General features: G+C 35.9%; 1 protein-coding gene across 1 annotated transcript in view; it reads right to left on the bottom strand.

The window, feature by feature from the left end:
- Window positions 1–15,001, bottom strand: part of VWA8 (von Willebrand factor A domain containing 8) — a 183,111-nt gene that overhangs the window by 12,711 nt on the left and 155,399 nt on the right. Inside the window, exons 38-42 of the mRNA XM_039716669.1 lie at window positions 11,385–11,493; window positions 10,468–10,624; window positions 7,621–7,729; window positions 2,697–2,822; window positions 685–843 (exon numbers count right to left, since the gene is read on the bottom strand). Of these exons, the coding sequence (XP_039572603.1) occupies window positions 685–843; window positions 2,697–2,822; window positions 7,621–7,729; window positions 10,468–10,624; window positions 11,385–11,493 (660 nt within the window). The remainder of the gene's footprint in view (window positions 1–684; window positions 844–2,696; window positions 2,823–7,620; window positions 7,730–10,467; window positions 10,625–11,384; window positions 11,494–15,001) is intronic.

A 15,001-nucleotide genomic window follows, 5' to 3' on the forward strand; every position in this document is an offset into this window, starting at 1 on the left:
AGATGTATTTTAATGCTTACGTTTAGTATGATCTTCAGTAAAATTAGTGGATATTTCTATTCTTCCATTATACACAGGATATGTCCAGAATTAACTGGAGACTGCCATTCCTATCTTCTTTTGGCTAAAGAAACATGGCCTAGACCTTGTTTAGGCTTACTGAGACAAAAAGAGCATTACATTTATTTACATTTCATTTGCAGGCTACCATTAAATAACATTTGTAGCCTAGTATGTTTCAGTACAAGAAATTATTTCTTGCTTTCAATTAACTAGAAGAGAGAAGGGACAAAGAAGTCTGCTCTCTTCCCATGACCAAGTACTGCTGCATGTGCTCTGGGCAGATGGAAGGACGTGGTATCTCTGCATGATTGTATCATCATATTTACTTGTGTTTTGTAGGCTTAAGTGTTTCTTCTCAAAGAAACAGATAAAACCAGAAAAAAAGCCCAGCAAATCTCACTAAATCAAAGTCTTAGATAGAATACTCCCCTGCTGAAATGTGTAATGTTTCTTACCCTCTCACTAGTATTATTTTTCAGGTTGCTAGAAATAGATTAATGTCTTTATTTCCTTGTGGGAATGAATAATATTCTTTGGCTAGACTGACTGCTGAAACGCTTTTTCCACTGCTGCACACAGGCTGTGCAATAACCCCAGAGCTCCCAGCCCAGCTGCAATTACCTTGAATTTGTGCTCATAATTCTCAAAAGCTTCCATGACCATGCAGACGGCCTCCATGGAGCGCTCCAGGCGCCCATCCACCCCGTTGAAGCGGTACATGCTGCCCGAAACATCCACCACCAGGCGCAGGCGCTTGGGCTTCTGCTGGGGGCTGCCAGGCTGACAGGGAAACACAACAGAACTCAACCCAATGGGAAAGCTAAACATCAGTAAAATAAAATATTCCAAAAGGAAACTTTGCAAATCAAGAAAATTTTATCCAGTAAACATTTTTTGGTTTTGCTGTTGTAGTTTTTTTTTTTTTCATGAACAAAAAACCCAACTACTTTTCTATTTCAAACCAGTTATTTGACAGATAACTCAGCAACCTGTTTCCTCTCACCTTCAATGACTGGAAACAAAATACCTCAAAACATTCCACATATTCTTGTCAGGAAAAACTTTTTCTGTTTCAGTTTTGATTCTTAGAATTTTATTTCAATAAAGAAACCCTCAAATTTGGCAGAAAGAGCTCTTCCTGCTGTTTTCTGCCATTTCGTAATGGAAATGCTTTTCCTTGGCATGCAGTACTAACAGCAACCGTATATGACTGTAAAAGCTTGTCTGCTGAGGTTAATAACATTCCAAAAATGTTTGAAATCTTGTTTTGATTAACTACTAGTTCCATCTTCATTCTAATGCTAAAACCATTGTTGTTTTTTTTCTGAAAACAAATCCCATCTGTTCTAACAATTTTTGGCACAGTACATTCAAGGGAGGTGTTTTATTTAGCATGCAATGAGATGTGTCTGGATTCAAATAAGAGGCTATTAAAGATGATCTGACAAAAGAAACCCAGTCACAATATAAACAAATAGCTAAAATGTTCCTTTTACCTGTAAAGGATTTCTGTACTTTATTCTTTTAATTATTCTTTTAATAGACTGTGGCATCCCTGCTCTCCCACAAAAAAAACCAGAGAAGGTCTATTAAATCCTCCATTTGTTTTGTTTTTTATGCATACACTTAAAGGTGTCCTTTTTTTTTCCTAATTGAATTATTTTTACAAAGCCTTAAAACGGATATATTAAGTAAACACATTTTGAAAAAATGAGAATTGATGATTCAATCACTTTTCCCTTACTGATCTTTCACACAAGCAGTGGCAAATTCCATAAATCATTCAAAGCTACCTAAAGGCCAAATAGCATAAAAATGATATTAGGGATTTATCACATGTGGGTAGCTGACATGCAAAAAGATGCTGTACTCAGCCATTTTAAAAAATCAACTTAGTGTCTTTAAAAATTGCAACCTGTCATTAAGTGTTACTGTTAAGTATTATGGACTAGCCCCACTAGTTTTGGCCAGGTTTAGTTGGTCTGATTCAAGTGGTTTCTCTGTTGCTGACTCACATAGATCTAACTGTAAAGGCTTCTAAGGAATATCTGAATCAGGCCATAGGACAGTCAACTTTATCATATCTTAATGGTTTTTCCTCACACTTTTTTTCCTATCATAATTTTTATTCTTGTAAATCCAAGTATCTGTGGAAGTTGAAATTATGTTCATACTATGGAATAAGGAAAATAAATTGGTAAAGCACTTTTTCTTTTAAATTCAAAGGGGATCAGCATATTTGTTAACAAAAATTAAGTTAGTGAGAAAATACTTTCTTTTTTTCTATAAAAGCAAACAAAATTTTTTTTTTTCTGCTAATTGCCTTCTGATCATTAAAATATGAAATAAAAAACTGTTGCACTGGATCCAAACTTCGCACTGCCTGGATTGGTGTCCTCTTTCTGAGGGTGACCAACAGGAAATATTTATGCACGACTATAAGAAGAGGTACAGCAAATTTTCCATCTAGTGGTTGCCTCTGCCAGGGACATCCCAAGCCAGAGATATTTTTCTGAGCTTCTCATCCATATAACCTACTCAAACTCCAAACACAGGCACTGTACAGCCACTATGAAATCAGCAAACTGGTTAAGCTCTTCTCCATCTTTCCCTGGTTCTTGTTGGATACTTACTTGTGGCTCAAGTTCTCCACGTCGTTTATATATGGCTTTTTCTCCTGTCAGCCCATCAATGATTTTGGCATCATCTAACTCTCCAACAGCTTGGTGTCTCAGCCATTGTCTTTCTTTACCCTTGGCCTACAACACAAAAGATGTGATGTGAGTGTGTGTCAGACAATGTAAGACCTACTGCACATGACATACACATGAATTTCTTTGTAATGATGTGATAGTTTTGGCATAAGTCAAAGAAATCCAAACACATGCTCACAGCTGTGCTGGTCTTCTTCTCTGAAAGAAAAATCAACACTGACAAACAACATGTTCCCTCTGTAACTTGGTCTTTTTTCAGTAGTTTCATTTATGGGAGTATAACTGAGAACTGCAGAAATGTTAACACTTCCTCTTGCAAATATGCTGAAAATGTGCATGGCAAGCCTGTTCAGATACACATACAACTGAAGGGACACAAAAACTGACCATTTGTTAGGTGTTTTCAATCCACACAGAACAAGCAACTGGGTGACTTAAAAAACTAAACAGTATCCATTTAATCCACTTTAGACAATGGTAAATGGTTGCTTTTAAAACAGTATTAACAGTATAAACTAATTACGCATTCAAAAAACCTACTTTTAAAATCTTGGTACTCAACAGTCCAATAAGCACTTTTTTTAGTTAAAAGGACATTTGTTATCTACAGCCTGACTTGATGAAAATACATTACAATCCATGAACTCAAACATTAATCTAACTCCTGTACACAGAGCATGCAGTTAAGATTGAAGACTCAAGTGTTATAATATCTTAAGCAACATACTTAAGCATATCCTTTTGCAAAGGATAGCTTCATCCTATATAAGGTAAAATAGGTTCATAATACATAAGATCCCCTAAAGACAGCAAAGTCTGTATAGATGGGGTTTATGGTTTATTTAATTTGTTTAAATCTTCATGTTAAAATTGCTCATCCTAGTAATAAGCCCAATAAGGAAAAACAATTTTGAATTTGTACACATATAATACTTTTGCCCTCTCAGCAAATTTCTGGTCAGCAACTGGAGGAAAATCAAATATCCAACAGGACACAAACTACCTTAAACACTGACTTTCAGGAATGAAAATCAATTCCTCTCTGATGAGCAGGAAGTCTTACATTACAGATCCTCAGTAAACTGCAGGCCTGGGATTTGAAATGATGGATCTTTATAGTTCTGTATAGTCAGGTAACAACTTCTCAAGGTTCAGAGAATCTTTGATTTTGCTTTGGACTAAATGTATGAGGTTTTGTTTCAGTGTAGAGAAGGAGTTCTGGACTTCAGACTACTGCCTATAATTAGTCAAGATTAATGGACTACTTGCCCATGAAAATAAGTGGGCAGAAAGACTACAAAGCCACAGAAAAATGTTTTGATTAACAAAATCAAAAGCTTTACAGATGCTTCCTGATGGGAAAGAAAAACAATGTTTCCCAAAAAACACAGAAACCTCAGCCTTTTAGTAAATCACAGAAGGGAAAGTTGAAAAGATTTCTGAGGTTGTGAATTCAGCCAATTGTGTGCTCTGATACATTTCCATGGTGATGCAGTCAACTGAACTTTAAGCCACTTTGGCAGTGGGACATCCATGAGTTTGTACCACCAACTAGGAATTTCTACTATCATTAAATATGCCTGGGATGAAAGTTAAATACTGTCTTCCATAGGATCATTGACCCCTTTGCTGCCTTCAGTTGCATAACATTCACCTGCGAATTCCCAGTGACCTCTACATGTCCCACCAAAAAAACCTTTAGTTTAAAAGCATTTACAATTTTAAGAGAAAATTATAACTAATATATATAGATACACCTTGTTTTGATAATATATGTACACACCTTTATTTCTGTAAATGTCGGAGAAAAAATTGTGTATGTGAAGCTATCACATCTAAATATGTAGCTCGTAGTGGCAGAGGATGTATTAAACACTGCCAATTGTGTCTGCATTTGTTTCTGGGAAAACATTACACAAATGTTCCCTTAGCTGCTGAAATCATGAAAACACTACTGACACGGCAGAGGGTTTTTCATATTTCCAGCTCTCCAAGCCATGCTTATTTCAGGACTGCTAGTATTTTACTCTTTCTGCTATGATCAGACCATTCCCACATGGTCTAAACCAGACAGTGCCCAGCAGGCTCAGTAACTCAAGCTTGGGTTTGCCCAGTTTAAATGTAGGGGTCTAAATGATACTCAGAAGCTACAGGGACAGTTGCCCCTAGGTCTCTCTGCAATAATCAATAATGAGAGAAGTACTTTCTGGAAAGCAAGTCACCTCACATTAAATAAGGTCTTTCTGAGTGACTGACTGATCATAACCTTTTGAATTTGGAGTTCAGATAGACAAGTTCAGGGGAGAGAAGAAAGAGCCCATCAGTGACAGGATATCCTGGACTTCTGGCTTTGCTACTTCTACAGAAGATAAACAAAAACTCATTATGTTTTGATAACGTTGTTCAAAGAGCTCACAGAGATCAGCAAGTTATAAAAAGCAAAATGAACAATGAAATTACATTCTCAGACTATGTTTATATATCACTTTCAAGGATCCACCTATTCCAAAAATGTCTTTCTGCTGCTATAACTTTTGGAGAGCCACAGACAACTGGACCCAGCCTCTTGATTCTAGGAAGGTAAAATTTAATCAAATTAATTTCTTTTAAAGAAACCCACAAAAAACCCCCAAAAGAATAAAAAGGTATATACTGAAGAGAAAAATCCAGGTTAAATGAACATGGGCAACATATTTTGATTATGTGAACACAGTTTGAAATAAAGCAAACTCAAACATTTTTAAAAAGCCAAACGTGTTCTATACTGGGAAGGTAATTTGGGATTTTCACAAAGTTAAAAGACATAGACATCTGAGTTGCAAATTTTACTGCAATGAACTTTGCCATTGGTTTCTCATTTGAGATATGAGGAATGACTGACTCATAACAGAAAGAAAACTGTTCTAGTTGAGAATTCAGGGTGTACACAAGGCTATACAGAAAATAATGGGAGACAGATGCACAGCTCTTCATGAGGGCTGGAGGAATTACCATGCTGAAGAATTCAAACAACTTTTTTGCCCTCTCAAAAACATCACATGAAATGTGTTTGTACTCAGCATCCTTATTAACAAAAAGCATTTTGCAACTAATTAACTCCTATTATCATTTATCTTCATTTTCCTAATTAATCTTCTAATAAAATCCTTACTGAAATCTATATAAAAATTTATAAAGTTAAAATTTTTCTTTCATTATTGCTCTTATTCTTTGCCTAGCTTTTTCAAATTCAGTAATTTGTTTTATTCATCATAAATTACATTTCCTAACTTTGTGGTTAGCTGTTACAGGTTTTGGCAGGAAGTTAGCAAAGTCTCATAAAATACTGCAGCTTGTAAGACTTTGCCTTGATATCAAAATGACCTTTTCTAAGCAAGCAAGAGGATATGTCTCTTTATATTAAAACATGTTATGCCTCCCTATATTAAAATACGTTATTTTTAAAATTATGATTAACATGACCCCTGAATGTTAATTTCGGCTCCAAGGGACAGATAAGACAGACTTAAAAAAAACTTCAAACTGAAGATTCACTTATTGATTTCATACCCAGAGTGCTCTTTCAATTTCATGTGTGCTAAAAACCCACCTAGACATAAATGTTGTACATAAAACTGAGATTTACATCCAATTTTTTTTCAACAGAGACCTGTCTTTATAACCCAAAAGTTTGTGTCCTGAACTGAAACACATATTAAGTGCTTGAATCACCTAATTATGCCCAACTTAAATGTCCATTACAGGAGGAGTTCTCCGAGTTGATACATTCATGATAAAACCTAATGGTTCTTTGTGTATACATGTGATTATAGTAATGCTGTTGTAGCTACAAATGTTTAAAGGTAAAAATAAGTGAGTTGGTCATGAACATTCATGATCAAACTGGCTAATGGTTCTTTGTGTATACATGTGATTATAGTAATGCTGTTGTAGCTACAAATGTTTAAAGGTAAAAATAAGGCAAAGAAATATAACCCTTCTTACTTGCAATATGAGGGGATTGGATTTGTTTGTACAGGAGGAGGCTGTTTATCATATAGAATGATTTCTTTCTGTATTTCAGTTTTATTGCTTAAGACACAGCACAACAACTAATAAACTGAGGTATATATACACTAGTGGTTAGTAGCCCTCAAGAGAAATATTTATAATCAAATATATCTTATAAGGAGTAAATCACTCTTCTTTTAATTTTCACTGAAGATTAGCAGATGCCTCTCTGAAACAATGCATTTAAAATTTTATTTACCCTGTATATGAACAGTAGTACTAAAAACCCAGAACAACCACCACGCCAGTTACCAGAAGAACGGCAAACTGGTGGTTTAAGTGAGTTTCCACTTAGGAGATTTGGGCTATACCTATTTCTATTACCAAGAGTTAAAAAAACCTTAGAAAAATCCATGTTTTCAGCTGCATATGTAGTAAAGCTCCTACCTGGAGTGGGTGCCTCTTTTAACATCTATAGCATTTGCATTTCACAGCTAAAAAATACTCTTGGACTGGAGGTAAAGACAAAGACTGGGCTCTACACACCTTCACAAATTCTTTTCATAATGTGTAGTAGTATTTTCTGTCACAAAACTGTGTTCCTGAGTAAGTAATCTCTGTAAGGTGTGGAATGGGAATAATGTAACATGTAAAGATGAGCACTGGGATTCACATATAGGCTGCCTTTTAAAACAGTAATATGAAACTGCTATTCCTAACTGATTATAACCTGACCTTGCTTTTAGCTTTCAAAGGCATGTCTACCAGATGTTAACAGCATGTTAGCAGGATAGTATTTGGGGCCTAATATAATGACCTCCCTGTGTTCCTTTATCAGAGAATCTAAGATTACCTGCAGATTGTCCAAGATGATGCGGAGCGACTGAACTTGACGTCGGACTGCTCCAGAGAACCTTTCATAAGTTGATGCATCATATTCACTCATCTGAATCTCTTTCAATCTACAGGAAAGAACAATAAGCTAAGAACAATTTAGGAAACACGCATATCTTCCATTTACTAACGTAAACTAAAAGTTTATTTACTTGATAACAGGAAAATTTAGACTGCAACAAGCACACAGAAGAGACGAATCAGAGAAGTGGCAGCTGCTCTTGTGAATTTTTGATAAGGCAGATGTTCACCAACGTCTACAGGGACTGTATCACATTAAAACTTGTTACAGTTACTAATATATGACTCTCTCCTAATATGCTTTAAAGTTTGACAAGTAAATCATTCTGAAAAATGTGATCTAATTTGAAAGGTTTTGTTGGCTCAGGTTTTGCTATCTGTACATAAAAGGATCACGAGTTCATTACTTCACTGTGGGAGTATTTTAAACATATCCTGATTCCTGCTTCAACACAAAGGTTAAGTAAAATAGTATAAAATCTGTCCTTGAAGACCTAAAAATAGAAACTGTTTCAAATACTTATCTTTGTGCCTCATTAAATGAAGAAACCTTGAAACAAAGAAGTTTTAAATGAACATTAAGAAAAACGTGCTCTCCCCAAGAAAATGAGTCATGCACTATCCTGTCCCAAGGCCTGTAACAGAGAGCACACCTGCACCTAAAACAGATACATGCTTTCTTTATAAGCAAAGATGTGTCCATTTCAAGTTCTGTACCACCTCTTGAACAGCATAGCTCAGCATAGCAGGTGAAATTCACCATTGGAATGCAATTACAGAGGTCCAACAGTGAAGAACGAGCTAGGGGACAGGCAGGTATGCTGGGAGTGCTCACCATTCAGTATTTGCTGTGACCCAAAATCACTCAGAGAGGCAGCAGTTGTGTACCTGCCCACCCTACCCCCAGCATGTGGCTGGGTTCAGTCCTGGGCTAAAACATATTGGCCTGTCTGTGCCCATCTGTGCCCAGCCCATTTCAGACAAGCACTTCATAACAGCACAATCTCACTCACAGTGTTTAAAAAATGCAGTGTTTTCCACTGAACTAAAAATGGATAGTAAAGTATATATAGACTAATTTTATTCCTAATGGCAAGTTTTCATTAGAAATAAAATTAACTACTACAAGTTAATTGCCTGGACCATAAAGTATACCTGAGAAGTGCTGTTTAGACCAACCCTTTGAAGATAATATTAAAATAAAACATCAAATCTTTGTTGTCTCTATCATGATGTCTTTTTCTATTTAAAGTTTTGCATACACATCATCACTATAGCCAACTCTTATTCATTAGAAGTAGGAAAAAATAACTTCAGTGCTGCACATTTAATTTAATGAATCCTGCCAACAGATTTCAGTATCTTCAGATCTGTAAAAGAAACAAAAAGAATCCCACTTGCTGTTTTACCTTGTTGCACTCTACATAAATCCAAAGTGATAGGTAGTTCAGAAAAAATATAATGAAAAATACTGCATCTATTCCAGAGCAGTTGTTAATTTCATTTTGTCAAATAGGGCAATTGAAAATTTTTACCACTAGAAATATGATCTAGCCAGAAAAGCATCAATAACTTTTTAATGAAATTTCTCCTTTCCAGATAATCCTGTATAAACAAAGCAGTGAATCTGCAGTTTCCTTTTTCTTTTTTTTTCTGTCAGCCTGAGGACTCCAACCTTCCTATTTTTATCTGTTAGTTCCCACAACTATACAAGTGATACAGAATAATGATCCAAGTCAAATGTGGTTTCATAATAGGCTACATTTGCAGCTGGTACATGCCAGCCCATTTGGGTTTTGCAGGACAGGAATTGTTACCTCAGGTACAGATACCCAGATTTTACAGGGCATAGCTGTACTGTTCCCACAGCATGTAGCAGTAGCCAGGAATTTCCCCTTTTCTCTATTTCAGTAAATCACCACACAGGCAGTAGAAACTCATCAAAGCATGCCAAGTGGACATATGCACAGACAGATGCACAGTATCCAAGACCATACAGATGCACAGTATCCAAGACCATACATATCCATTGTTTCTATTATGAAGCAGCTCAGAAGCAATTTTGAAGAGGTGGTATGCTTTTTTAATACAAAATACCAGAGATTGACTTGAGAGTTCAGTTGGTGGAAGAAATCTGAATCTCTGTGCACATTCTGGAAAAGAGTTGATCAGTAATCACACATTACACTCGTGCTGAGAAGACCTGCTGTTTGTGTTAATTAGCTGCTGAAGCTTAATAGTTCAAATTACAGCATCACAGAATATTCTGAGGTGGAAGCGATCCACGAGTATCATCAAGTCCAGTTCTGAAGTGAATGGCCCATACAGGGATCAAACCCACAATATTATTAGCACCATGCTCTAACCATCTGCCTACAGATCTTTCAAACACAAGCAATTTGTTTGCACTGGTTCATTTTGGAAGACACTTATTAAGTGATTAATTCCTAGCAACATACAATCTGGATAAATCATAATTCAAAGAAATTTTCATATATTCTACTTCTTTTAAAAAAGATAAATATTTACCTCCATCTCATTCTCCATCTAGCTATGTTTTACTTTACCAAATCACACAGTCATTTTAACATTGTGGCTTAATTCAATAAAACATTCCATACATCTTGTCCAGAACAGCTAAAAAACATGTGCTGGTAATCTCTGTTAAGTGATAATGAACAGAGTAAGGTAGCTGATAAATGCAGTTAAGAAAGAAAATTATTTTCAGCCATCCTTTTCAAATTCTTCTGAGAAATAGAAAAGCAAAGAAAGACCTTCACATTACCTCTGTTTAAAGGCCTTTTCAGCCATCTCTCGAGCAGCTCTCTTAACTTCCTCAGGAACAGCATCCTTTTCAGCCTGAGACACTTGGTAGACCCTGTGGCCAGCGTCCAGTCGATACGGCCCACCTTTGCCACCTAACCCAGCAGTGTCTCTCCCACCTAAGATGGTTGAGATAAAAAAAAATTAGGAATATACACTTGATTAAAAAATAAGAACAAATTTTCTTTAAAGCTTCCATTGTCATCTACACATGTTCCAAAAATATTGTTAACAATCCCCAGTTAAAATACTTATTGCCAAAGGTTTTCCAAACCTAACAGCTACCATGGTAAACAGTAACTCCCATGGAATACTTGTGTTTATAGTTCGTTGAGACATGATTCATAATGGTTTCCACACTGTACAAAGGGGACCACGAACATATAAATTTGGTACATCTCTTCAGAGCTCCTGGTCCCAGACTCTATCTTCTCCCTAGAATTTGTTGGTTTACATAGCTTCCAAATCACATTATCTTGTGACCACTATCATGACCTATTAGAATTAGGAAGTACTTTGCCTGTTCTGTGGACCTCTTGCCTATCTAAATTTTTGCAGCGACAGGGACATCTAAGAGAATGGCAAATGACTCAGCCTAGTTTCTGTGGCTGCAAGCTTCTTGTTCTCTGTATGGCCAGTAAAAGGAAACAAAAAAAAATACAATTCAAGAAGAGATCTGCTACATACAGTTTAAGTTAGACATTGCAAATACTTATTTTCTCTTATTTTACTGGCAATAAAGCAACCCTGTATTGGGTAAAATAGATCTAAGCAGAGGGCAGCTTTGTATAAAACCATTTTTGACTGGCACAGCATCTCCCTTAGATATCTGTCAATGATGAATTAAAAAAAAACCCAGAAACAAAAACAATGAAATACCTGTTCCACCAGCCCACATATTTCCACCAACATGTGGCATGTTATCTGGATCCACTTTTCCATGTTTGGGGGAGCTGACATCCAAACCACTTTCCCTCTCAATGGTTATCTGTAAAAAAGAGAGAGATGTAAATATCTCTGATAGTAAAGAAAGCACCTTAACAACCTAATAATAACATACTAGGTGTGCTGAGCAGCTGTAGGACCAGCATTAGTTCAATAAATGCAACATTCCACCTCAGAACAGAGCAGAGTAAAACAAGGTTCCTTGAGTGCCACATTAGACTCACACCTGAACTAAGGCTACTGCCAATCGGAACCTCTCTGCATTCTGTTCATATCCACAGCAGAAATTATTTCCTGATAACTGCCCAACATAATTCAAAATCCCCCTGTAGACAGAATCACTGCAGTTCAAACACTTCTCAGAGTATTGTATATCCACAGCACTGCACATCCATTCACACATTTCATGTGCACCTAATTGCAGCTCCATGTTCCCTGTTGATGGGTGGATTGATGTTCCTTTCATGAAGAGTGACTAAAGAGATGAGACTGGCCAGCAAATGGCCAGTTCAAATGACAGGCTCATGGAATTCTCAGCACTGCTGCCTGGACCACAGAAGGTCTCCCATGCTGGGATTTCCAGCCGGGTCTGCTGGCGGTGCTTTCACCACTGACTCATGGCACAGCTGAACGCCCAACAGCTGCCAGATGGTCAGGGCTGACTCACTTTAGGCTGGGGCTGGACCTAAGTGGTGACTGAAGGCAAAAATTCTCCTTCCCGTTATGAACTCTGAGTCATGTACTAAATCAGTGAATCATGTGTGAACTGCCCCTTACTAATCTTCTATAATTTAGTGCCACTTCATATTTTTTAATGAAACCCAGTGACTGAGGTAGAAAATTAATGTCTCTAACCACTTAAAATTAACTTCTTATCTACCATAATACATTAAATTCTCCAATGAATTTAGATGTTCCAATAACTACAATTTATTGTCTTCTCAGAAGTTCACTGGCATTATCAGGGTTTTCACTGTAGAGCAGTGAATTCACTGTCTTTGAGAATCAACTTCATGCTGACATGAATTCCACACATGTTTTTGAACTGAAAACATGTGCTCTAACAACACCGTCCTGGCAGCTATTCAAAATATCATTTTCTTTCCCTTTACAGAATTTATATCAATTCAAAGAGGTACAATACATCCTCTGTGAACCATGTCATTAGTGTAAAATCAAGATCTAATCTGCTAAATTACATCCATTTAACATTTGTATAGGGAGAAACATGTAGCCACAACAGCGTGCTACCCTTAGGGTTATATATATTTTTTGGTTTAAGAGATTTCCTCTAAAATAAGCTGTTCTTTTTTTTTGCATAACTGGTAGATTTAAAAATGATCAAAAACACTGGTTAACAAAAATTGCTGAATTTAGTTTAAAACAAAATTATAAATGCAAAATGATAGTTTCAGCCTCATGAAACAAAATAAAATATTATTCTATGAGAAACATGAAATTAGGCAAAAATTTTATATGTTCATGCTTATGTATTTTTATAGAAAAATAGTCTTTCTTCAAAAGAAAGCCCTATGAAACAAACATAACTATAACCAGTGATGCAAATGTCATATTCTATTTTTGTCAAGTTTTTCCACTGAAAAATTCCACTAATCATTTTGAAATACAAGCATTGTTTAAATCTTCAGAGAAAATGTCTGTAGACAAAAGACCTTTTGTGCTCATATGTCTTTCTCAAGTATAATTTGTTTACAAATAGTGTTTCTAGTGCACATGCACTAGACAAGTTTCTAGTATAAACTTATTTTATAATAAAATTATTTTACATTGATCTGATTAAATCTGATTAAAGCAGGTATTTGTAACTTTGAAACGGCATGTGGTTAATAGAAAATCTTCTATCTTATAATTATTTTTTTGCTTTCTCTTCTTGAAAGGACACCAAACATACAACATTTAATTTCTGCTAAAACTTTGAAAAAAATTGTTTGAGAAAGAAGAAAAGAAACAAGGGCTGCAATCTATCATAGCTTCAGAATGGGAGTTCTTTGCTATTTTTATTTTTATGTATAGTTAATAGCTGAATTGTTAAATAATTTAAAATTCAATGATACTGGAAAGGAACACCACCAGCAGATGTGTAAACGCCATGTCAGTGAACTGCAGCAGTTTAATCTACTTTTCTCTTAAGTATCACCTATGCAGACAAAAGGTAGTAGAATTTTGCTAACTCTGAATACTTTAACAACCAATTTTTTATTAGCACTGGTTTGCTGAGAAAATTATTTTTCAAATTTACTGTATAATTAGGAACTGCATTATATCAGCACACAGTAGAATCCTCTGAAGACAATCTTCTGGATATATTCCCTGTTTTTTCTTTGAGCTCTTAGATAATTCCCTTAGTGACTTGTCAGACTTTTCCCCGTCCCATTCCCATATCTATGGAAGGTAATTTTACAAGTTTCAGGGTAATTTTACAGCCAACAAATTGTCTCTACTCTGAAAGCAACTCTATAAACTAGAAGTTAGACTACCAAATACCTATATGAGAGTTGAAGATATATTTTACAAATAAATAAACTGCAAATAAATGAGCCTTGACATGAAATCAGAGGGAAGATCAGGAAAAAATTCAAAAGAAAAACTTTTGGATAATGGCACATTCTTCAGCATGACAAATAAAAAGAAATGGAAGAGCCATAGGTAAGTCACCCCTCTGAGGACTGGAGGAATTCTTGACATTAGAAACTATTGGAAAGGTAGATTTAAGGGGCATAATCCAAAACTGGATGGATTAGGAACCTGAGAAACTGAAGAACACTCAGCTGGAAATATCTAGTTTGTCTAGAGTGAGAAGGAAGTCAAGAAAAACAAGTACTAAAGGCAGAGAAAGGAGTCAAGCAAACCTAAAATCCACACTAGCTTTGCCAAGCTTGTCTCACTGTAAATTCTACAATGAGTTTTCTATTCCTGATATGATGGGTATTTTTCAAATATATAAATTATTTCCTTGCTTAAAAGTTGACCTGTCCCCTCCTGAATATTTTCCATTTGAATCTAATTGCAAGACTTCTAGGAACTTTTTTCCTTTCAAAAGGTTTTGATTAATCATCCCTTCTTGAGAGAAATATGTGCTCTTCCTAGCTATACGTGTACTGAAAGGCACCATTCATTACTGCACCACTGTGCAGATTCCATACTGCCTGGTGTGCATATTATGGCTTTGTGAAACAACACACAAATACAGCCTTGCAGCCTTGAGCTCCAGCTATGAGGCACAGGTCAGAGAAGAATAGCTGGAAAAACTGATTTTTTTCCCTCTGAAAGTTCCTTTTGATTTCCAAAAAAAAATCCCACTATTTGCAAAACATTCAAGGCCCACATACTTCATTTGCAAATTATCTAAACTTGTTTATATATATTGGTGATTCACAATCAGAGTGTGAAAGCTCTTTTCCACTCCCTGTTTGGGAAGTTTTTTTTTTAAAGTCTTCATCACACAAGTAGCACAACTACTATAATCTCCTGGAATACACAATTCTTATTTTATTCTCTGTAGAGTGCTAATTGCCAGTAATCGTCAATAA

This window comes from Passer montanus, unplaced genomic scaffold, assembly GCF_014805655.1.
Source record: "Passer montanus isolate IOZ18808 unplaced genomic scaffold, ASM1480565v1 scaffold36, whole genome shotgun sequence".
Classification (NCBI taxonomy): domain Eukaryota; kingdom Metazoa; phylum Chordata; class Aves; order Passeriformes; family Passeridae; genus Passer; species Passer montanus.